Source organism: Schistocerca serialis, chromosome 8 (assembly GCF_023864345.2).
Source record: "Schistocerca serialis cubense isolate TAMUIC-IGC-003099 chromosome 8, iqSchSeri2.2, whole genome shotgun sequence".
Taxonomy (NCBI): Eukaryota; Metazoa; Arthropoda; class Insecta; order Orthoptera; family Acrididae; genus Schistocerca; species Schistocerca serialis.
Window position 1 is genome coordinate 377,773,305 of NC_064645.1, and position 25,796 is coordinate 377,799,100.

Sequence of the window (25,796 nt, forward strand, 5' to 3'; positions counted from 1 at the left end):
AGTCGCAAATGGTGGTGGTTTGGGGTCAGTGGAATGCACGGTACAGGGCGTCTGGCTCAGAGCTGTCCTTGAAGTAACCGATTCGTAACACTTCGTTGTGTCACTGGTGCCAACTACTGCTCAGATTGCTGCTGCAGACGCAGTACGATGCACCAGACACATCTGTCGAACACGATGGTCTTTTCTCTCGGTAGCGCGACGTGGCCGTCAGGATATCGGTCACCTTGCGACCGTTCGTTATCCTGATCATCGTTGCCAGCAGTCATGAGCAGTGGCTACATTCCTGCCGAGTGTTTCTGCAGTATCACAGAAGGAACATCCAGCTTCTCGTAGCCCTACTACACGTCGTTGTTCAAACTCAGTGAGTTGTTGACAGTGGGGTCTTTGTCACATTTGGCCTTCTTGACTTACATCAACTCACCACGACCAATCTCAAACGCAACTAACGCTCACAACCGTACATACATACATTAATCCTTGTTACACAGATCATGAATACGACATTTCGTAACGATGTGGAACGTGTCACTTTAACATAAGTTTTCTTTATACAAAAGAATTAAATTTTTTACAGTTACTTAATATCTAAGAATTCATCTATTGAGTAGAAGGAGTTGTCATTCAGATATTCTTTTAATTTGCTTTTAAATGTTGATTGGCTATCTGCCAGATTTTTAATACTATTTAGCAAATGAGTAAAGATTTTTGTGGCAACATAATTCACCCCTTTCTGTGCCAAAGTGAGGCTTAATCCAGAATAGTGAATATCATCCTTTCTTCTAGTGCTGTAGCTCTGCAATTCGCTGTTATTTTTGAATTGGAATGGGTTATTAATGACAAATTTCATAAGTGAGTATATGTATTGCGAAGGTACTGTGAATATCCCGAGTTCCTTAAATAAATGTCTGCAAGGTGATCTTGGGTGGGCTCCAGCTATTATTCTGATTACACGCTTTTGTGCAATGAATACTTTCTCTCCTAATGACGAATTACCCCAAAATATGATGCCTTATGAAAGCAGTGAACGAAAACAGCCATAGTAGGCTAATTTACTGATGTTTATCATCAAAATTTGCAATAACTCTAATAGCATAAGTAGCTGAAACTAACCGTTTCAGCAGATCATCGATGTGTTTCTTCCAATAAAATTTCTCATCAATGCACACACCCAGAAATTCTTAGCAACAGACTTCCGTTAATAGTCTATATTTATCGATGGTGTTATGCCATTTACTGTACATAATTGTATAAACTGTGTTTTCTCAAAATTTAGTGAGAGTCCATTTGCAGAGAACCACTTAATAATGTTCTGAAAGATATTATTTGCAATTTCCTCAGCTAATTTTTGCTTCTTGGGTGTGACTACTATACTTGTATCATCAGCAAGATTACAGAGCGTATTTAAAGAAAACTTGATTTGCATCCTCATACTGGCGCTAGTGCAGCTGGTGCGAAATCTGAATAAAGATATTTCAGATGTAGGAACACACCTACCAATTTTCGTTCAGCTTCTTTTTGGTGCTGAGATTTTTTCCGTCAGTCTATTTTTTTCATTTAGAAGGAAAATTTAAGATGAAACAGTGTTAGAAAAGGTAAATACGGAAATTTCAATGTTAAAATGAAACCACAATAACCAGTTACAGTAAGGGAATTAAGCTTGTAATAAACTGTTAATTAGTAGAACGAAGAAGTGCACGTTTTGTATTATCGCGAAATATGGGGAGTGTGTCACAGAAATGATACAGGATTTGAGCTGGAAATCTTTAAACGAAAGGCGTATTTCGTTGCGACGGAATCTTCTCACGAAATTCCAATCACCAACTTTCTCCTCCGAATGCGAAAATATTTTGTTGACACCGACCTACATGGGAAGGAGCGATCACAACGATAAAATAAATCAGAGCTCGTACGGAAAGATATAGGTGTTCATTCTTTCCGCGCTCTATACGATATTGGAATAATAGATAATTGTGAAGGTGGTTCGATGAACCCTCTGCCAGACACTTAAATGTGATTTGCAGAGTATCCATGTAGATGTAGAATCCAATAACTAAATTCTGCAATGTCAAGTACTCAAACAGCGTGATTCAGAGAAAAAAGTTAGGATGAATGGTCGAATAATAAGTTTGGTGGTGGTGGTGGTGGTGGTGGTGGTGGTGGTGGTGGTGGTGGTGGTGGCCGTAAGAAGAGGGAGGAGGAGGGGAATCTAAAGTGTAACAGGTGTGGGTGTTACCTGGTGGATGATGGTGCGTCCAGCTGAGTCAAAATCCGCTCGATACTAGCAGAATTCCTTTATTGCTTCCCAATAGTTCGTATTAACAGCTCATGTCTAGATCTGGTAAGCAGCGGGTGTGGGCGTCGAACCTACGGACCACAGCAGCGAGCGTTACCGTGGAGCGAGACAGCCACGACCCGCGCAGCTGTGAAGACTGACAAGAGGCGTAAGCATCTTGAGCGAGAACCCCAGACGAGTGTCTGGCTGGGGAAATCTGACGCTGGAGGGTACCCCGTGCCTCGGTGGCTGGAAGGGCCTCACTTAGATCTTCAGGCCACAAACGCTGCTGCAAGACCTCCAGGTGGTGGTCTTGTCAAGATGACGGTGGAGTGGTGGCAGCATCAAGGCGCACGCTAACACTACAGCGCGGACACTGACTTTCTGATTCCCTGATTCGACTGGCCAGACGACCAGTACTCACACGCGTCAAACCCGGTCTGTTGTAGTGTGACTGCCGCACGTATCACGTACGCAATGGCCGCACGTATCACGTACGCAATGTGCCAGTTTGCCACGATTTTGTGACGTGCTGGTCACTGACCGACAGACAAGCAGTGGCACTTAGGTGGGTGCTGTGGCGAATTCCACACCAAAATATTGCGGCAAGTGGATATCTGTTGCAATGACCCCTTTCTGCATTCAGCTCAAACCGCACAGAAGAAAGATTTATGACTTTCTTGGAAAATCTCTATAAAAATCAACATGAAATCCGCAGACAGACATCCTGCGAGACCCAGGTCTAACTGTTCCTCCACGAGATCCACAGTGCCATAGACAACGACGCTCGGGTTGATGCCGTGCTGCTTGACTTCAGGAGGGCATTTGACACCGTCCCGCACTGCGTTTATTGAAAAAAAAAGTGTATCGAGTATCGAACTAGATATGCTAATGGATTCACCACTTCCTTGCAGTTAGGTCTCAGGGGGTTTATTGAAAAAAAAAAATACGATCGTAACGAGTATCGGACCAGATTTTCTACTGGATTCACGACTTCCTAGCAATTGGATCTCAACATGTCGCCCTTACCAGAACAAAATCAACAGATGTGAATGTAATCTCTGGAGTACCCCAAGGAAGTGTGGTAGGACAGTTACTGTTTACAATATATGTAAATGATCTAGCAGAAAGCGTCGGGTACTGTCTGCGGCTGTACGGAGATGATGTGGTTGTCTATAACAAAGTAGCAACGCCAGAAGATAATAACGATTTGCAGAATGACCTCCAGAGAATTGGTGAATGGTGCAGGCACTGGCAGTTCACCCTGAATGTAAATAAATGTAACATATTACGCATACATAAAAAAAGAAATCAACTACTGTATTGCTACACTGTAGACGACAAACTAATGGAAACAGTATCTTCTGCCGTAAAATATCCAGGAGTAACTATCTGGAGCGAACTTGAGTGAGCCGACGATATAAAATAAATAGTGGGAAAATCAGATGCCAGACTCAGATTCATAGGAAGAATTTTAAGGAAATGTAACTCAACCACGAAAGAAGAGGCTTGTAAGACGCTTGTTCGATCCTTTCTTAAGTATGTTCATCTACATGGGATCCCTACCAGATAGGACTGATTGGGGCGAGGGGGGAGAGAGAGAGAGAGAGAGAGAGAGAGAGAGAGAGAGAGAGATATTCAACGAAGATCGTCACGGGATCGCTTAGTCGGCAGGAGAGCGTTGCGGAGTGCTCAGAAAACTCAATGGCAGGCATTACAACAGAGGCGTTGCGCATCACGGAGAGATTTACTACTGAAATCTGGAGAGAGCACTTTCCTGAAAGAGCCGGAAAATGTATTACTTTCCCCTACGTACGTCTCGCGTAATTAACAGGAGAAGAAAATTCGAGAAATTAGAGGCTTACCGACACTCTCTCTTCCCACACGCTGTTCACGAGTGGAACGGGGTTGGAGGGCTCTGTTATTGGTACAATAAGTACCTTCCGCCAAATACCATTAGGTGCTTGTGGAGTATGATGCAGATGTATAAGGAGGAGACAAAGGTTCCTAACATGGTATGATAATCATCACTTCCTTATGCGAAAGAATTTGGAGAAAGGAAATTCAGCGATAAAGAGAGAAAAGGAGAATAGAAGCAGCAGCGATGAGGTCTTTAACAAAGGCGTTAAGTATGACTTTGAAATCAAATTAGATGTGTTGACATACGGAAATGAGTTGGAGTTAAAAGTAGTCTACTGGAATATACGAAACAACAGGACGATGAGACTTGGGGCTACTCAGGAGCCACTGGAAAGAGCAATTATTCCCTTCACATCGACATGGAATTGGACTTCGCCCAATCTTTTAGTCGGTATGAAGAAGAAAAATGTCATCAGTTTAAACATCAAAGTAATCTATACGAGACTGCATAAGTGTTATATTAATTCAGTGACTTTACATAGGACAAGAGCTACCTACAGTTTTCTGATAAATATTCGTTACAATCTGCTTTGTAGCAGAATAATAACCTCGGTTTCTACAATATTCTCTGAATAGTAACATTAAATCAAAGTGGGTTTTTCTGTGTTTTATCATCTTTGTTGGTACGGATTTATTTAGATTACAATTTATGAGGAATCTGAACTCTGAGCACATCTTTCCAGTTGTTGCATTTGACTAAAAAATTGTTTCCTCTGTTAGTTAGGTTATTAGTCAGTAAACATTAATACTTTCTCCTTGTCTTCATGATCTTTTTGCATTTGATGTCTGTTGTCCATATCTCTTTGTAAAAAACTAAAAACTGCTTTAAAACCTGTAAATGAAGGAATTTTTTAGATAAGCAGAGAATATCAGAAGAGCTTGATCCGTGACCTATATAAAACAACTTAGTCTTCTGTAATTTTGTGGTTAAAGATGAGCGATTCGGACTTTAGATACATACCTCACGTATCTAGCTAAATTAAAATTTTACAAAAAATTGTTCAAATGGCTCTGAGCACTATGGGACTTAACTGCTGAGATCATCAGTCTCCTAGAACTTAGAACTACTTCAACCTAACTAACCTAAGAACATCACACACATCCATGTCCGAGGCAGGATTCGAACCTGCGACCGTAGCGGTCGCGCGCTTCCAGACTGTAGCGCCTAGAACCGCTCGGCTACTCCAGCCGGCACAAAATTTTACAGATAGTTAGAGTTCAAAATCAGGAAGTAATCCATGATTTTCTTTTGGAAACCGAGGACATTGTTATATTGCCAAATACAGCTCGTTCAAGTCAGAAAGACAGATAACTCTGCGACTGACAGGTTTAACCAGCCAATCTCAATCGCTAAACAGGCGTGACAAGAACGTTTTTTGCTTATATTAGTGAGTGATTCCTGATAATGCAAACAGTGGTTTATTGAATCTGATGGGAAGTATTCTGGCTCTGCATGATATCGGTTAGGATATGTAAGATGGAAAAGGCGCCTAACATTAGGCGAGTGGCTTCGTTCCTCAGCGATTTGATTTTGCGGAAGTTTGAGTGCGGATAAGTACAGCTGTACTGTGTAGTCAGTTTTTAACTAAACGTAAAAAATTTAAGGAATGTAAAGAACATTTGCGTGCAATACGTTGCAACCATCGTTCACAAAGATATGTTTCCAGGTGGCAGAAAAGTATCAGAACTGAACAGTTTTAGCTTTACCAGCATTATTGTTAATCTGCGCTTCTTGGGCGAGCGCCACAATCGACAAAATGAACTTTACTGATTCAAAATTCATGAGTAATCGGAATAATCTTCCCTAATTCGATCATAGAAGTACTGCAATAATAGATGGATAATGATGAGAGTACAGAGGCTTGGCTTCTCCAAACCTTAACTCTATCTGACAGTCCTATAAAAAGCAGTTACTAAATCTTAATAAATAAGAAGAAAAATATTACAGTTTTCCAAGCATACTTGGTTCCAGTTTACATAAATTGAAAGTTTATCATTCCGTAGAAGAAAATTCACTTGACGTCTTTTGGCTCTTCGGATTTTAATGGCATTACATCGGAAAGATCGGGTTATTTGTAGGTGGAAGCGGCTCTGATACTGCGTCAGGAGTACTTCGTAAGACTGTTTGTCCATACCGCCGATAAGGTAAGCGAAGTTTTACCAGCTGACACGACGCAGAAAATGTTAGTTCAGTAGTAGCAGTAAAAAATCTTGTGAAAACAGATGTTGGCGTTTCTGGACGTTACCGAATTTAAGCTACATTGCTATATGGCCGATATGTCTTTCTGAAGACCGATAGAAACATTCGACTATTAATTAAGTTCACCAACGACAATTATTCTTGCCCATATTACAATTTGCAATGGAAGTGATTTTGTTGATTTTTGTAACCCCCCCTCTCCCTCTCTCTCTCTCTCTCTCTCTCTCTCTCTCTCTCTCTCTCTCTTTCCCCCTCCCCCTCCTCGCGAGTATAATCCCTCTCTGCAATATATGTTCAATTTGTTGAAATTTTTTCTACATTCTGCTTCGTGTTTCAATGGACTCTCAGATACTAGCTTTATGTGAGAGGAACTGCTTCATAAGAAAGGAGTCTAGGAGTGGCTATGTTATGTTGTTAACTAACATGTTAATATTCTCACTCTTTTCATTTGTTACCCGATCGGTTTTAATAATTAGTTTCTCTGATAACTAGTATTCGTTTGGGGAACTTTGAGTTCTTCGTAACATAAAAAAAGATGTGCATTCTGCAGGAACACTTACACGCGAGTGACCGTTTGTAGTATGATGCTCGCATGATCCAGGCAGAACGACTTTACTAGCCTGCAAAATGTTGCACCGGCCCAGAAATTTACAGAAATGGATATCACAGAACTGCGAAGTATCTTCGTCCTGCTTTCGACTAGAGACAATACTATCGAGACCAGACGACCACGATTACCCTTCGGAATGTCACTGTCAGAGTGAGTCTACTTACCTTCACCAAACGACTAGTACCCAGGAATAATCGAATGTATCTCACATCCCAGGTGACAGGCGTAGTTGACGAAGTGAGGCACGATCTGTGGCTGATGGCTACCGGTTCTTATGACTGCGCCCGGTATGATAAACGTTTACACACAGTGTGCACGTTCGAATCGTCCCCCTATCGCGATGCTGTTTTTGTAAGAGCGACCATCACCCATCTATCGTTAGTTGGCACCTGCCAACCTTTCCTAGCTACCCGGACCTCGTCAAATTGTGATATCACTAACTGACATGTAGTCGCAAGGCCTGCTGGTTCTCTCTCATAAGTGGAAGGAAATGCCTCAAATTTTTTTCGTAATAACTTTGAGGCTATCGTTTGGACGATTTGACAGACATGAAACTTATCCCTTGAAAGACCTTCACTCCTGAAAGCCACCTTTGGGTAACTGCTGGGGGGCCAGAGTGGGGTTTACAACAGACCAAGCCGGCAACACGGATAGCTGGCAAGCTCCTCGAGTCGTTTGTGACACCACGATGCTGCGCTGTCACTCCACGACTGACGCAATTCCTTGTGGCCATATGACACCGGTCAACAGCTGCCAACGTAGTTTCCAGCTACTCACCGACTGCTGTCTAGTCTTTCATCCACGTACCGCAACGTTCACAATCCTTACTCACATCTGAAAGCCACTAGATGCTGTTTGCCTCCATGCAGAAGCACGTAATAAACCAAACTGTGTGCGATGCACAAACTAAACCCTGCAGCTGCTGGACATCCAGTCCGTAGGCTTTGGTGGCATTTCCCACTGAGCAACTAAACGCCGCTCGCTGCTCCCTTAACTAACACGTAAACGGAGTCCCTGCCCACCGGAAAATGCTGCTACCGCTTCGTTAGCATTGCTCTCAGCTGTTGACACGATTACGTGTACTGCACACACGCTCAGTGATTACTGAACAGGATATCTGTACCTATATCGTTCGTTGTATTTCCCGTTTTCTTTAAATATTTGCATGCAATGAAAGAATAAGAGAAAGAAAACGCTGCCTTAATTCACTCTCTTACCATGGCATCTATAAGTGCAGAAGAACAAATATCACAGCACCATACCTTATTTGTGTCTCAGGCTGTGAGCCAAAACTACACTGAAGAGACAAAACTGGTACACCTACCTAATATCATGTAGGGCCCCCGCGAGCACGCGGAAGTGCCGCAACACAACGTGGCATTGACTCGACTAATGTCTGAAGTAGTGCTGGAGGGAACTGACACCATGAATCCTGCAGGGCTGTCAATGAATTCGTAAGAGTACAAGGGGTGGAGATCGATTCTGAACAGCATGTTGCAAGCCATCACAGATATGCTCAATAATGTTCCTGTCTGGTGAGTTTGGTGGCCAGCGGAAGTGCTTAAACTCAGAAGAGTGTTCATGGAGCCGCTCTGTAGCAATTCTGGACGTGTGACGTGACGCATTGTCCTGCTGGAATTGCCAAAGTCCGTCGGAATGCAAGATGGACAATAATGGATGCTTGTGATCAGACAGGATGCTTACGAACGTGTCACGGGTCCCATATCACTCCAACTGCACACGCCCCACACCTTTACAGAGCGTCCATCAGCTTGAACAGTCACCTGCTGATTTTCAGGATCCATGGATTCATGAGGTTGTCCCCGTACCCGTACACGTTCAGCAATCGATACAATTTGAAACGTGACTCGTCCGACCACGCAACATGTTTCCAGTCATTAACAGTCCAAAGTCGGTGTTAACGGGCCCAGGCGAGACGTAAAGCTTTGTGTCGTGCAGTCATCAAGGGTACACGAGTGGGCCTTCGGCTCCGAAAACCCATATCGATAATCTTTGGTTTAATGGTTCGCACGATGACACTGTCTGATGGCCGAGCATTCAAATCTGCAGCAATTTGCTGAATGATCGTACATGTCACGTTGAACGATTCTCTTCAGTCGTCGTTGGTCCCGTTTTTGCAAAATCTTTCTCCGACCGCAGCGGTGTCGGAGATTTGATTTTTTTTTTACCGGATTCCTGATATGCACGGTACATTCGTGAATTGGTCGTACAGGAAAATCCCCACTTCACCGCTACCTCGGAGATGCTGTGTGCCATCCCTCGTGCGCCGGCTATAACGCCACCTTCAAGGTCACTTAAATCTTTATAACTTGCCGTTGTAGCAGCAGTAACCGATCTAACAACTGCGCCGGACACTTGCCTTACATAGGCGTTGCCGATCGCAGCGCCGTATTCTGCCTCTGTATTTGAATACACATGCCTATAACAGTTACTTTGACGCTTTAGTGTATGTGCTCATTTAACAGATAACTGAATAATGGACAGAAAATGCAAATAAATCGAAAAATACTGTAACAATTTTTAAAAATCAAACATTTACAGTTGTGGAGGCAATAATACGTTACTGTGCAGGGCCTAAACCACCACGTGTAACTGCTATACAGAATAAAAGGAGTGTTTACCGTCAGCAAACCTTTCAACTTAGGTTCGAAAATCCAATGTTTAACCATTTTTTTTTCGTTCTGCTGCATAGCTACTGAAGGCAAAACACTTGGAAGTCCTATCCGACTCAAATCTTTTTCCGTCTGGTGTTTACAGAATGAATGAATGAGAAAATTCCTTTTGAATGAGTGTATTATTAACCGCTAATCCGATGAGGGAGTACATAACAGAAATGGCAGAGTCAGAAATCAAAAATTCCGGAACAACGATCAGCTAGGAATACTCTTGCTTAAGCTGCAGGTTGTTGTGACCACCTTCTACTGTGGTGAGAATATTGTTTATAAGTGCACAGAACTGCCCCCCCAACATAATAATATGTAACACAGCGAATGTATGTGTAACATGAACAAGCTTTCACTTTTCATCGTCAGAGGTAATAAATATTATGTTTGTTGTAGAGGTTACAGCATTTAGATTCTGCACAAGACTCGGAATGTGATATTTCTATGAGTTTTTCATGTGTGTTAAGTCTTCAGAACTTAAAAACTCAGACTTCATTATTCGACTACTTTGTGACAGTAAAATTACAATTGAATTCACAATTAAGTGCCTGCTTGAGGATTCATCGAAGAACCTTCTGGTTTTTTCTGTAGCGCTGCACTCTCGTACAGCGCATGGAAAAAACGAACACTTAAACCTTTCAACGACAGCTCTTATTTCTCTTACTTTATTACGATCTTCATTTCACCCTACATACGTGGGCGCCAACAAACTGTTTTAGCATTCGGAAGAGAGCGTTGGCGACTGAAAAGATCCGGCCGCAACGAAAAAGCCTTAGTTTTAAAGATTGCCACCCCAACTCGCTATCGTATCCGTGACATACTTCACCGTAATTCGCGATAGTACAAAACGAGCTGCCCTTCTTTGAAATATATCCATGTCCTCCGTCAGTCCTATCTTGTACGGATATCATACCACTCAGTAATACTCCAGAAGAGTAAGAACAAGCGTAGTGTAGGTACTCTCTTCAGTTGACCTGTTGCGTCTGCCAAGTGTTCTTCCAATGAAACGCAATATTTGGTTCGCTTTCCGCACAACATTATCTACGTGATCGTTCTAATTTAAGTTATTCGTAATTACAATCCCTAAGTATTTAGCTGAATTGACAGCTCTAATTTGTGTGATTCGTCGTGTAATCGACATTTAACGGATTCCTTTACTACTCATCAAGATGACCTCATACTTCTGATTATTTATAGTCAACTGCCACAACTTACGCCATACAGATATCTTATCTAAATCACTTTACAATTGGTTTTGTTCTTCTGATGTCTTTACAAGACGGCAAATGACATCTGCAAACAATCTAAGAGGGCTGACCAAATTGTCTCCTTTGGGAATGCCATACATAACTTCCGTTTTGCTCTGACTTGCTGTCACTTACTAAGAACTGTCACCTTTCCGGAGGGAAAATGCGGATCCAGTCGCACAACTAAGACAATAGACATTAGAAGTCACTCGTGATGAACGGTTTCAAAAGTCTTCTGGAAATCTAGAAATATGGAAACAATCTGAGATCCCATGTCGATAGCACTCATTACTTCATATGAGCAAAAACTAGTTAAGTTTCACAAGAATATTTTCTCAACCGATGCTATTTGTCAGTAGTTTTCTTTGTGGTAAATCATGGCCGGCCGGGGTGACCGAGCGGTTCTAGGCGCTACAGTCTGGAACCGCGCGACCGTTACGGTCGCAGGCTCGAATCCTGCGTCGGGCATGGATGTGTGTGATGTCCTTAGGTTTAAGTACTTCTAAGTTCTAGGGGACTGATGACCTCCAGTTAAGTCCCATAGTGCTCAAAGCCATTTGAGCCATTTTTGTGGTAAATCATGGTGCTCAGATATAGTTTACGTTCCAAATCCCTACTACAAATCGGTGTCAGTGATGTGGGTCTGTAATTCAGCGGATTGTTCCTATTTCGAAATTTCCCAGCAGATTCAAACCGTGTGTCACAGCAGGGACCGTCGCCTTTGGCGGGCGGGTGCTCTGTCAACTGAGCTACGCAAGTACGACTCACAACCCATCCTCATAGCTATACTTCCACCGGTAGCTCATTTCCTATCTTCCAAACTTCACTGATGATCTCCTGCGGAATTTGCAGGACTAGCACTCCTGGAAGAAAGAATATGGCGGAGACATGGCTTAGACGCAGCCTGTGGTGTGTTTCCAGAATGCAACTTCTGAAAAATGAATACGATTTGTTGTAACAAGCACAATCTAAGAGACTTGTTCATGTTGGATGAAATTGCCTTTAATCCTCAGACTAAGCCACGGCTATCACAATGCGTAATTTTTTGCATGTGTTATATTAGCAGCCAAGCTGAAATCACAATTAATGCGAAAACTACTAAACAGGTTACAATTTCTGGTTTTTTGCAGTTTACCCCTCAAGGACGATACACACATTAGCTGAACAAAAGTACTGGGACGCGCTAACCGAGAAGCCATACTGAATGGAGTCGTGCTATGAAGCCAGCCTTGGGCCCACACACGGGTGCATTCAGCCAGACAAATTCTCGCAGTGAGTAGAGAGGAAACGCGTCTAAGAAAAAACCTCGGACAACTGTTCATGTTTGCCACAGATCTCAACTTTTCAACCTCACTCTTCGATTGGTTTTTAGTGTACAAAATAGAGAAGGTTTTGAACTGAATAACAGTCATCCGCAACCAAAGGAGCAAGCGACAGAAAATATATGCAGAATGTCGGATCTTCCATTACCATAAACTGGAAGTTTCGTCAATGGACAAAATGGCTTCTTGACCATTGTTTCAGCAAAGGTAGAAGGACATTCTTAGTTTTATAAAAGCAACGTCGTTCAGTAAACGATTTTTAACAGAAAGAAAAATTTCGAAACATATCTTCACTAAGCTAAATTTATTTAGTCTGCTTACAGTGTGGCGAAAAAGAAATTAGTTTCAAACGCTGTATAATTTGTCGTTTGCTGCACAGATAGCGTTCTTATTCGATGAACATTTATTGCCAACAAGTATTCATTTATATTACACAACGGAAAAACTCGTATGGGACTAAATTTGGGTACAGGGCATATGGGGGAAAATGATTCGAAGCCCACTCAGAACACTTTCGCTATCTTAATGTCTGAAATTTCTACAAGCAAGAGATAAAATCCAGAGCTGAACGGGCCAGGGAACCAGCAACTTGAGAAAATTTTTAGATCGGATCTCAGTTGGCAACTCAGGATCGGAATGACTTGGTGCTCCAGGAACCGTCCTTTATGGGTGTGCAAGTTGGAACTTAGACCCATGTATTAAAAAAGAATTGAATATCTATGAAATGAATTTGTATTATATCTTGCGAATACCCTGACATCGAAAACATAAAATGTCATGGTCTTTAAGAAAGCAAAAGGAACTGCTGTTTATTGTTTAAACAAAAAAAGTTGCAATGTTGGCACATTATATGAGTTGAAGATATAAAGTATAACAACCAAACAACCAATTTTGGAAGGAAAGATAAGTGACAAGAGGTCCTCTGAAAGTCAGAGAAACCCGTGGCTGAAGGACATTCGAAGAAGGCACAACTGTACATCAGAACGAACTGTAGAAACAGTCATCCATCACTTTCCGCGCAGACAAAATTGTTTTCGCTTTGTAAATATATTTGCTCGCTCACCATCACACAGTGATCGTGCATGTGGGTAGTGGGATTGGATCCACCAGACGTATAGTCGTACTACAACGCCAGAAGTCTCTCAGAATTCCTTCCCTCATTATCTCTGGCCTGAAGTCAGCATACACAGAACCCACGTAAAATACATTTTATTCATGTGGAGAAATTTCGGGATATTATATGCCTATCTACACGCAATGTGTGTCATGTCAACTACACAGGTAAATTCTCGTTGAAGAAACAATTGGAAACTTTCGAAATGAGTGTATTAGCATAATTATTCATTGTTCACAAGGCTGGTATCGACTAATTAGAGTTCTTGAACTGTGTGAGAGTTCTACTATGTGGAGGTGGTGTAGTGGTGATAGACTCGCATTCGGCGGTTCAAATCCCTATGCGACCATCTTGATTCAGTTTTCCTATGGTTTCCCTAAACCGATGATGTTAAATGCCAGGATAATTCCTTTCAAATGAAGACTTTCCCCATCATTCTGATTCGCAGCTTATGTTAAGTCTCTTATCTCCTCATTCTCCAGAAATTTTATTATTCCTCCTTTCTTCGAATCCTGAGAAATAGCTGCGCAATAGTCAAGAACAGTTTTTGATGAAAACTGGCTTTTATTCGTCTCGCTAATGCATCCCACCAGAAATGCACCTGTAGGAGTCAGGTCCGGAAATATTTCTGGCGTGTTCAATAAACTGAAAGCTTCACCTATTAGAGACATTCGTTCTCAAAAATGGCCCAATGTGGGCAGTATTATAGTATGAGTTGACCAGCTGCACCCCTGAAGGGTGTTAACACATGTTCCTGCAGATCCTCACATCCGTACCTCATGGCGAAAAAAAAGTACTCGTCCTACCACCAACGAAGATGTGAACCCCATGAGCCGATAAAAGCTGCTGTCCCTCTTCCATCTCGATCCCTCCTCCCCTCAACCCGTCTCGCCCAACACAACCATACTAAAACATAACACCATCAAGTTGAACTGTGTTTACGATGTTTTTGTATTTGAATTTGTCTCAGCATTACTTGGTGGTGACTGAAGGCTGAAACTCGTCCTGCATATTCAAGCACGATTCATCTCTGAAGAGCAAATTCCTCCTTTCATTCATGGACCAGTCTAGGTTTTGCTGACTCAGCAATAAACATCAAGGCATTACAAACAACTGAACTAAGCCTCCGATGCAAATATTATCGGGAAACGGACCCCTGAGGCAGTATAATCAGTGAAGAAAATGTGTTGGGAAGTTCATTGTATTTAGTCGTGCAATTAATGACAAATATTGGCGCTGGGGTGAAAACTCTGGGTCGACTCTGTATTGGCCTATGATGCATACTCTATGTATCTCGAGACAGTCGTCAGTGTCTTGAAATGACACATATATGCGTTCCTTAAGTGAAGGTTCGTCCTACCAATATTGGCCAATGTCACCAGGAGGGAAACGCCTTAGGTGGCAAAGAAAAGTGAACTGTATCCAAACCTATTCATACACACAACCATTAAAATGTAAAGGAACAGGAACCACACCTATCAGCTGCATTAATGACGCAGTATGAGGAATCTTCGAAAAGTGCTGATATAATTCACTGCAGTAAATAAAGAGTTATACTTTCTAGTAAATATAATGATAATTTTGGATATAAGGCGTACAGAAAAACCGTGTTCACAAACAGGTAACTGCGTCCTTTGAATCATCATCCAATATGGAAGTGATAAGTACTTAACACACTACAAAGGCTTCCGTATCAGCAACAAGGGGCAGGCATGAAGGCAACAGAACCGTCTGAAGGACCATTTAAGCCAGTAATGACACGTAGGGGCAACAGAACCGTGTATCATATCTGCATACGTATAGAATTGAGGTCCCTACCAATACGAGGATACGTATGTTGGTGAGACGTCGGGAATAGTACAAAAAAGAATAACAGAACACTAAAGATACTATCGCCTACGACAGTTTACAATGCCTACAGTCAAGTACCATCAAAAATTAGGGGAAAACGTCAACTTTAGTGTGATAATCAAAGTCTATAAGGCACGGCGGACAAATTACGTATACATCTGCAGACGTCAGACAGCCGACCAGCAGCGAAGTAACATTTGTAGACAAATGTATGTTTTCAGCACAAATTGTCACCTATTTTCTTGCTCTGACTTATAATGGGAAGCAAAATGAATTCAGCACAGGTGAGGTTATCAGATTAAACACAGCAAAAAGGAATATTGGAAGCACTACGCCTCCTTCAGAACGTATGCCTCTCTATCCCAAATGTGTGCCAAGCGCCGTAGTCTACTTGGCCACCAAAGATCAACAGCTGTCCCAGGTCCTCTCCTTTATGGCGATACATCTACCAGCCATTTGGTTCTTACCGAACATCTCTAGATCCACTTTGCGACTCCATTATCGCCCTTTTCTTACCCATCTATCTTCTTCACACATAAAACACCAGCCGAAGATGTCGCTCTCGTATCCTTTACCCCCTGTCACGCCGAACTATATTATGAACCTTTCATTGACTTGGAAATACACTGGTGTCCTAAATTAAAGCAACAGATCGCTATTTCCCCGTCCTGTGTGTAATCCACGATATAATTATACCGTCAACCAGATATCAATACGGTCGTGTTCTGCACGGAAGGTGGTATTACGGTCAACGGATAACGTGACGTCAGGGCACCTACGAAACAAGGTTGTATTTGCCAGGTAGTCCCACATCCACGATGTCTGTGTACACAGTCACAGACGGTGCAATATTGCACAGAGAAGATGTCTACCAATCTCTCTGCAGTGGAAGGTCATAGAAAGAAAGGAAGCAAGACAGTCGCAAACTGATGTGTCCCGATGGCTTAATGTGGATCGTTGTGTTGGTTCTCGGACGTGGTGACAGTTTATAGACTAGGGCAGGGATGACGACGTGTGGCTTCAGAAGAGAGGACCATTACTTGGCTGTAGCGGCACGACATTGCCGCCTTAGTACTGTACAGCAACTAGCATGTGAGCTCGCAGCATTGTGGACGTGTTGTATAGAGGCAAACGATGTGCAGAAGGCTTTTTGTCGGAGACAGCTGTGTGTCTATTTCTGACGCGTCTTCTGAGAAGGGAAAGTCTAGAGTGGAGTCATCAACGTGCCAGCTGGACTCTCGAACAGTGGGCCAATGTTGTTTCCACAAGTAAGTCCCGATTTAGTCTGCACAGTGGACCTCGATAGATTCGAATCTGGAAGGAACCTGGAACACGATTTCGGAACCCGAACATTGTGGATAGAGATAGAGATCGAGGAGGATCCCTAATGGTGTGAGCAGGGATTCTGTTTATCACACGAACCCCTCTTCATGAAATTGTACAAGTGAGTCGGCAAGTTTTAACTGCTGTCAGGTATCGTGATGAGATCTTGGGACCTCATTTGCGGTTGTTGCGAGGTGCTATGGGCCCAGACGTCTTTTTGATGGACGATAATGTTCGACCTCACAAAACAGAGGTGTTTGAAGTTTAAATGGAAACGGAAAATACTGCACGCATGGCATGGCCTGCTCGCTCTCCCGATTTGAACCCCATAGAGCATGTCTGGAATGCGGTAGGGATACAGCTTGCATCATTTCAGCATCCACCAACCACTCTCCGAGACTACGAGCAGCTCTGCAGGAAGAATGGGCATTACTGCCTCAACATGAGACTGATGCCACCATTCACAGCATGCCCCGCCGTAGTCAGGCCTGTATTGCTGCCAGAGGTGCTCACACCCCATACTGAACGCATTGTTGGAATGTGTGTGCAAACCGCGATTAAGCTGAAAAAAGAAAGAAAAAAAATTTTAGTCTACCGTTGTGCATGTTGCAGTTGTTTGCAATCTGTACTCATTACATTTTTTCTACTTTACTATCACCTGTTTTGCGGCAAAATAAACGCAACCTTCCAAAATTTCCTTTCGGTGCTTTAATTTTAGATACCAGTGTACTTCAGGTTCTTGATTCGTCATATTATACGGCTTCAGATCCCGATTATGTTTATAATCAGATGATTCAAAACCTGAATATTACACATACTCCATCTTCTCAAGGTCTTCGACCGTTTTTGTCTCGAAGGTGATTTCCCTTCGCAATGGCGAGATGATGCCATCGTCACAGTCCTTCAGCCAGGCAAAAACCCACGTCCATCGACAGCTACGACTATTTAACGTCGCAAACAGGCTCTGCAAAAGGGTAAAAGGGTGGTATCGTGATAAATTATGTTGTGTTCTCGAATCACGGATCCTTTTGTCCTATCAGTGTGATTTCTGGGAGGGACGATCCACAACCAACCATTTGGTTAGGATACAAACAACAATCATACAAGCTTTTTCTAAAAGACAACATCTCATTTTAGTCTTTTTTTGAGTTACATGACGAATGCGACATTGCTTGGCACCATCTCGTTTCTCTTATCCTTCATTGGCGAGGCTTTTGAGGCTCCCTACAGACATTCATTTGTCAGGTTTCATCCCACCAGTTGTTTCAGCTTTGAGTCGGTACATCGTCTTCATCATCTCCAGAGGTCCAAGAGAACAGCATCTCCTTTGAGTATGTAGTGTTACACTCTTCGTTGTTTTCAATGCGCTAATGACCTCTGTCGGTCCACTGGTCGCTTGCACGCTGTCTGTTGACGATTTTTGAATTTGGTATAACTCACACTGTGTAGCCTCGGCTGGGTTCCATCCAATGCGCCTTCACTTGGACCCTTTCTCATGGCTTCCAGTGCTCTCCCATGGAATCGCTCGTGATGACTGGGTGTTGTGTGATGTCCTTAGGTTAGTTAGGTTTAAGTAGTTCTAAGTTCTAGGGGACTGATGACCATAAATGCTAAGTCCCATAGTTCTCAGAGCCATTTGAACCATTTGGAATCGCTAATAGTGCATTCCTGTCGTCATACCACAGTTCATCGTGACCTAGAACTCTACTTGGGTACCAAGTGCTTGGATGTCTTAGCACAGTCATAGTTTCGAGGACTCCTTTTCGATAAAAATCTGACTTGACTGCCGCATATTCGTCAACTAAAGACTAGTTTCATTCAAAATCTTAACCCTATCTGCTTTCATTCCAACACTTGCTGATTACACTACTCTCCTCCATATTTAACATGCCCTGGTCTCGTCTCAATTTCACTATGGTTTCCAGTTTTATGGCTCAGTGACACCTAAGCTTGGGAACTGTTGGACCCAGCCCATCATGATGGGATAAGACCGGCCACTGGCACCTTCAGACTTGGCCCACAGACAGTCTGTCCTGCTGAAGTGAGGTTCTTCCGTTTTAAGAGCCGATAGTCCAACACTAATTTGTGAAGTCACCCTTTAACAATCTAATCATACAACTCACTAAATGCTTTTTGCATAAAAGAGGCATCGCCCCCGCATACTTGAACTTGGATGAGATTACTAATTGAAACACGCATTGAGGCTCTCTGCTGGGATGTCTGCCGAATCTCCTTGAGGATATGCTCCCTGTGTTTTCCCACGCACCTTGATTAGTACACAGACCACGAATTATGACCAATCTATTTCAAGCACCTGAAGTTTGTCGTCGTAATGACGTTCCAGTGTCTGTTGCCCTTAATTCTCCAGGTATATCAGGGTGCTACCATCATTTACACCAACAGCTCTAAAGCTATGGATAGGACGTAATATGCTTTTACATCTCGGCTGGTCAGGAAGAACATTTGTTGCTGGTGATGTGCTGTTTTTTATGGCGGACTAGATAGCCATTAACAGAACTCTGTTTTATTAAAAAGACCTTCCTCGACCGCCATTTTGTTTGTAGTGACTCATTGAACAGTCTCCAGGCTATTGACCAGTTTTATGCTTGTCACCATGTCATATCTCTCTGACCTTGATCATACATCCTGCTTGTTACTCTTGTCTGGGTTCCGAGCCATGTGGGTATCGTAAGGAATGAACTGGCTAGCGAAGTGATTACACGCTCAATATTCGCTTTAACGATCCGAGAAGCGGATTTGTGAGTGCAAGTAAGACCTCCCCTCACTTGAGGGAATACCATCTGGCGGGATAACACACCCTCTAAGAAACTCCGCATTGTCAAGGAGACTGCTACTGCATGGCGCTCCTTCTCTTGTTCACCCTGAAAGGACCCTACCGTCCTATGTCGCCTCCACATCGGTCACACCAGATCAACCCATTATTTTATTTTCTGTAATGAGCCACTCCCGTGTTGTGATTTTGGAGCCTTACAGACAATGGCTCATATGCATTCTTCGCCAACAATATTGGCAGACGACTCATGGCAGTTAACATTCTTCATTTTCTCCTTGAAAGTGGTCTTTATTCTCAGATATAACGTTCTGAAGTACTTCAGGGCTGGGGGCAGTGTGGTTGATGGGGCCTCTCCCCCTGCTTGCCTTCCGCCTTGATCATCCCTCTTTTACTGTCTTTTCTTTACTTTTAGATGCAGTTATTCCCTTTTCCTACTTCACCCTATCTCCTACTTTAGGAGTAGCACACCAGTGAAGGAAAGACATTAAGGATTCCTCATCCTTGTTGCTAGCTGAAGACGAAAGAACAGTTCATGCTGCTTCCAGATAGTTCCCTTCTTTGGCAGTTTGAGTACAATGGATCGGGATTAGGGTGACTGAGTGGTGGCCCCTGTCAAATGAAGATCCCTGATGGACAGTCAACTGGCCCCACCCTCCTACTGCCCTGATTTTTTTCTCTCGTCTTCTTAGTCCAACCGACATCCAGTATTTTTTCAGCCATCTCACATTTATTATTACAGATCCCCTGGCTAAATGGCATTCATCACTCAGTAACGGTCTTCACCCCTAATCAGGATGGCAGGGATCACATGTGGGTGTGGTTTCCCTGCCCACAGATGAGCAGTGGAAGGCCCCAAGTCTGCTCTGACCCACTTACTGGAATTATTAAATTATTTCTCAGCTATAGAATCAATATTTCTTTCACTTCCTCTATTTTGCCACTCCTACATACTTTCATAATTTATCTAATTCCTGCCTGACATCATTGACTCTGGATGACCTACCTCCTGAGAGGGAGAATGATGTCATTGTTTAGTCCCTTAACCAACCAACCAAACAACTAAATCCGAACACAGTGCCAGAATGGTTCCACTTGGGACAACTGATTGAAAATGTAGTACGTAATTTAATTCATACTACTGTCACCTACACTTAAGACACAAAAAAAAGACGCACCACGAGGAATTATACGAATGGGGTTGAAATCGGTAGACGAGATGTACATGTACAGAAAAACACAGGATCACAATTTCGGAAAAATTGGATGATTTATTTGAGAGAAAGAGCTTCACAAATTGAGCAAGTCGGTAACGCTTTCGTCCACCTCTGCCCTTATGCAAACAGTTATTCGGTTTGGCATAGATTGACACAGTTGTTGGATGTCATCCTAAGGGATATCGTGCCAGATTCTGTTCAACTGGTGCGTTAGAGCGTAAAAATTCCATGGTGGTTGGTGGGCCCTGCTCATAATATTCATAAACCTCTCAATTGAGGAGAGGTCCAGCGACCTTGCTAGCCAACGCAGGGTTCGGCAAGCGTGAAGACAATGAGTAGAAGCTCTCGCCATGTGCGGACTGGCATTATCTTACTGAAGTGTACACCCAGGATGGCTTGCATGAATGGAAAGAAAATGCAGCGTAGAATATCGTCGATGTACCGCTGTGTTCTATTCCATGGATGACAACCAACGGGGTTGGGCAATGAAAAGAAATGGCACCCCCGACCATCCACTCCAGATTTTCGGGCTGTATGGCGGGCGATAGTCGGGTTGGAATCCCACGACTGTCCGGAGCGTCTCAAGACACGTCTTCAGCCTGGAATTTCATTGACTGGAGAAGAACTGTCTTCAGTGATGAGTCCCGTTTCGAATTGAGGACCAGCGAGGATGCACGTCGTTAAATCGACTATTGTCTACACACTAATTTGAAACCATCGCTCGATTTGTTTTGGGGAAAACACGTTCGAATCAAACCAATAACAGCGAATAGAACTGAGAACTTTAGATTTCCTGAAGGCCCCTGGAAAACTAAGAGACGTCACTTTCAGAATTCCTGACTGGAAAGCAGAGGGAATTAATACTGATGAAAAGATCTCTCAAAAATTGAAAATACAAAACTTCCGGATGTTGATCTCAGGCGCAGGAAGATTTTCGCAAGCTGCTGGAAATTGCCCTGACTCTCTATTGTAACACTTCTGACGCTATATAACTGAGTTTTCTCTTTTGATGCTAGTCAATTGTCAGGATGAGCATTACTGCAAAGGGCATTTGATTCTAAAGCATTATGTCAGGATGAAAAATACTAAATAAATTAATTTTTCTCTCTTAACATGTGGGCAGGGTGGGTTCTTCCTTGGCTCGGGTATGAGGTAGAATGAAACAACATTTTTACATAAGATAACTTTTATTGAAAGTTTTGTACAACTGTTTCCTTACTGGATGTTCTGGCTCGGAGAGCGGCAGCAGTGTCGTTTGCGAAGCCTACTGCTGCGGCAGCAGCGGCGTCTGATTACGCGTGGCGGTGTGTATCTCGTGTCGCCGTCTCGCCCAGTTGACTGGAGGCGCGCATCGTGCTGTGGCCCGTTTAATTATTGAGATCAAAGTCGTGAATCGGATGGTGATACCTTGGATGTGGCGTCCCAGTGTTTCTCTTCTCTAAGCGGCCGCGTGTGTCAGTATTGTGCGTCGGCCAGCGGAGCGGCGCGGCGGGGGAAGGCCAGTGTCTCGGACTCGAACAACGGACTCCAGCTTGCTGATCTTCGGCTGACAGATCATCACCAGCTCACAGGTGACTCCTGATGTGAGGCCGTCTCCTTCCCGTCCTCACGAGTCACCCGGGTACGTAAAAATCAGTCTTCAAATACCTTCCAACTTCCGTCTTCTGGCGCCGAGGCTGCTGCTTGCTATTCCATTACAGAGGCGGACTGTGTGCGTCTGTGTATGCTGTAGTCTCTTCTTGCATGACGGTCTTCAGCACCGAAAGTGACTGAAAACTACTGCTACTCTCCGGGCCCACTGCGTCTCGCGTATTTATTCACTTCAGTTCACTGGAGGTGAACGAATTCACGGTCATTGCCTCTTCTGTTACGTTGAAAAGCTTCTCGAAGAATCTTCTTCACGTGAGCCGGTCGGGCGATGCCCTGACGGCAGAATCGACAGCTTCCGCTTATGTGGGGAGGGCGATGGCTTCTCCTGAACGTGCTATGCTGACTTGCAAGCGCCAGCCGTTGCCACAGCTGCTTTGTCCGCTGTTTCCCAGTGTGTAATTCTTCTAAACTAAACTAAGTTTTCATTTATTTCTAATTTCTACTTCACTTCACATTGATTTCACTCATTTATTTATCTGTCTTAAGTACCACTCAACACTATCTACCAGCTGGAAGCTGCTACCAAAATGTGGGTTAGGAAGGTGCCGAGAGACATTTATCGTATCACATACCAAACTTACTTCAAGTACTATCCCCTCTTATTGATACTGTCTCCTCCACAGGAAATACAGCACTTATCGGCACAGGTCTACTTAGGTGCGAGTTGGATGTCGGCGATAGAACGAAATACCTTGTACAGGTGATAAGGGACAAGGGACATTTGGGATACTACATCCATCCCCCTAACGAATTAGTTTAAGCTGCTGCCTACCACATAAACTGAAACTGATCCAATGAGAGACATTTCACATACTGGGAAACTTGCTGTGACCCATGTCAAGATGAGGTAAACGCTAAAGGTTATAAGGTTATGAGGTCTGTTAATCGTCAGCAGTTCCAATGAGCGTGAACAGTGGTAGCTCTTAGGGAAATAGCAGCAATGGATGGGAGCATCACTATGTGCACTCCTTGTGTCTGGAGTCCTGGAGTAGCTTGCTGGAAACGCCGTCCTGGCAGCCATTGAAGGACAAGGCTGCAGCCAGCTGCAGGTCGTGGCTCGCACTTGAACTGACGACGGCGGTCTTCTGGGCTCTGAGGTCATACTTGGATGCTCCAGGACTTGCAGAAGGGGTTGAGAAAACTAACGTACCTCATGGAATTTCAGCGCTCACAATCTGCAGCATTGTCCCAAGAACCGATCTTGGCCTCCTACTCAGAGTGGAAGGCTTGAATCAGAGTCTTTGAAGGTGAGACGCTAGGCCGCAGTTTCCTTGATTTACGCATTAGGGCTGAAAACTGCACCATCCCTCTAAACGAGTCTTGGAGTTCGCTACACGTAAGATGCTGCTCCCCAAGTAGCTGGCTGTGTGTGGTCTAGACACAAGATTTTTTGGAATAGGTGACTATCAATCCCCTTTAGATAATATTAGTTGTAGAATACTCTGAACTATTAGTGTAAGACTAAAGAATTTTGGTCACGTACGAGGCTTCTAAAATCGTTGCAAACAAGTACTCAAGCATCCACAGTTATGTGCCAGAGTTTCAAGCGCTCGAAATAAACAGTAGAGCTCAGACGATACTAGGTACCGAAAACGCTAAAACCCTATATTGAGAGCAGAGAGGCTTTTGGGGTATATCCAAATGTACAGGGTGAAAAGTATTTAAACCGACAAACTCTGGGAGGTTGTAGGGGACATCAAAACAAATATTTTTCCCTAATGTCATTTTTTCCTATGAGGAGTATTTAAACCGGTGGAGGAAGATTTATCTGGCGGCAAATTAATTAAACCAACAAACACTTTTCCATTTTTTATGACCAAGAGACAACACATTAACGGAAACCAGTTTCAATTACAGTAGATTTTCAAAAATGCCTCCATTGACACGTAAACAAAGGTTAAACCGTCGGATCATGTTCTGTCTGACACGGGCAAAATCCCCAGGAGTATCCTGAATTGTTCCTGCTGCTGCTACTATCCGGGCAACCAGATCCTCTTCTGATGCAGCAGGAGTTGCCTAAACAAGGTTGCGCATCTCTCCCCACACAAAAAAGTCCAGAGGGGACACATCTGGGGATGGATCAGGTCATGATACATGACCACCTCTGCCAATCCACGTTTCTGGGACCCGTCGGTCCAGGAATCGACGCACACGACGACTGAAATGTGCCGGCGCCCCGTCATGTTGGTACCATATGCGTTGTCTTGTAGGCAGCGGGACGTCTTCCAGCAACTTCCTCAAATTGCAGAGTTCTTGCTGTGCGACGGCGTCCCTATCCAGGTAATCTGTTAAATGAACCGGTCTCACGCAGACGTTGGTACACAGCAGCAAAGTTCGTATGATGCGAGATACGGCGATTAGGATATTGTTGTTGATAAACCCGCTGTACAGCTCGTCCGTTGTGGTGTGCTACGTAGTACTCACCAACCATATCAGTGTACTCACTCTAGGTGTATCGATCCATTAGTAAACAGAGGCAATGCACTACTACATTGGTGGACAGCAGTTGCCTACAACTGAAGAGCGTAATACGCCCTCTATCAACCGTAATACGGCCTCTAACAACTGAAGAGCGTAATATGACCATTGGTTTAAATAATCCTCATAGGAAAAAATGACATTAGGGAAAAATATTTGTTTTGATGTCCCCTACAACCTCCCAGAGTTTGTCGGTTTAAATACTTTTCACCCTGTATATCGACAGGAGAGCCTCATGTGAAATGGAAGTAGTGCTTTCGTCACAGTAACCAGGAGACTGAAGTCGAAGAAATTGAAGTTTCATAAATTTGTAGCTGGTTCCTAGACTCACTAGACTCACACTTAGATATTACCGAAAACTCTCGAGAAATCCTCGGCTCCAGTCACAGAGTCAATGTTGCTGGAGAGAATAACCCAAACCAAAATTTCGATAATTACAGTTTTGTAAGTGACGGACGTGACAAGTCATCTTGCGCAGCAGTATTAAATGGCTTCTCTGAAAAATGCTTTGAACAGGTAGTTCTGAAGCCCATTCACGATGGATTTTTCTTTTTAAATCTTATGGGACTTAACTGCTACGGTCAACAGCCCCTAAGCTTACACACTACTTAACCTAAATTATCCTAAGGACAAACACACACACCCATGCCCGTGGGAGGACTCGACCCTCCGCCGGGACCAGCCGCACACACGATGGGTATACTGTATATTAGTTTTAATGGCAGCAAACAGACCGAACTGCTTTGAGGATGCCCATACTGAAACTGGTATCACTGACAAAGAGATGTTGTAGCAACGGTAATTAAACCAAGTACTAAACTTTAGACGTTCCACAAACAGCGTAAAGAGGCACTAATCTCATACGTCAATAATAAAATTGAAACATTTCGCTCTGGGGAGGAGAATGTAGAGGAATATTAGCTGAAGCTTAGAACAGTTCGCTCAGCATTTGATAAATATGTACACAGTAAACCGGTTCGTGATAGGAAAGACCCCCTCCCCATGGTGCAAAATCTCTGTAAAGAAACTTTAGAATAAGTGGATCATGCTTATGCTTTTCGTCAAATTGAATCTTAAATGACTGGAACGTCTACTGCCCTTATCACACTTGGTAACT

General features: G+C 43.4%; 1 protein-coding gene across 4 annotated transcripts in view; it reads left to right on the forward strand.

The window, feature by feature from the left end:
• Nucleotides 1-25,796, forward strand: part of LOC126416402 (excitatory amino acid transporter) — a 444,232-nt gene that overhangs the window by 189,966 nt on the left and 228,470 nt on the right. Inside the window, exon 1 of one of the 4 annotated variants that reach the window (XM_050084098.1) lies at nt 12,136-12,205. The exons of the other annotated variants lie outside the window; for them this stretch is intronic. Coding sequence (XP_049940055.1) covers nt 12,151-12,205 — 55 coding nt within the window. The 5' untranslated portion in view covers nt 12,136-12,150. Of the gene's footprint in view, nt 1-12,135; nt 12,206-25,796 lie in introns of those variants that run through there. 4 annotated transcript variants of the gene reach the window in all.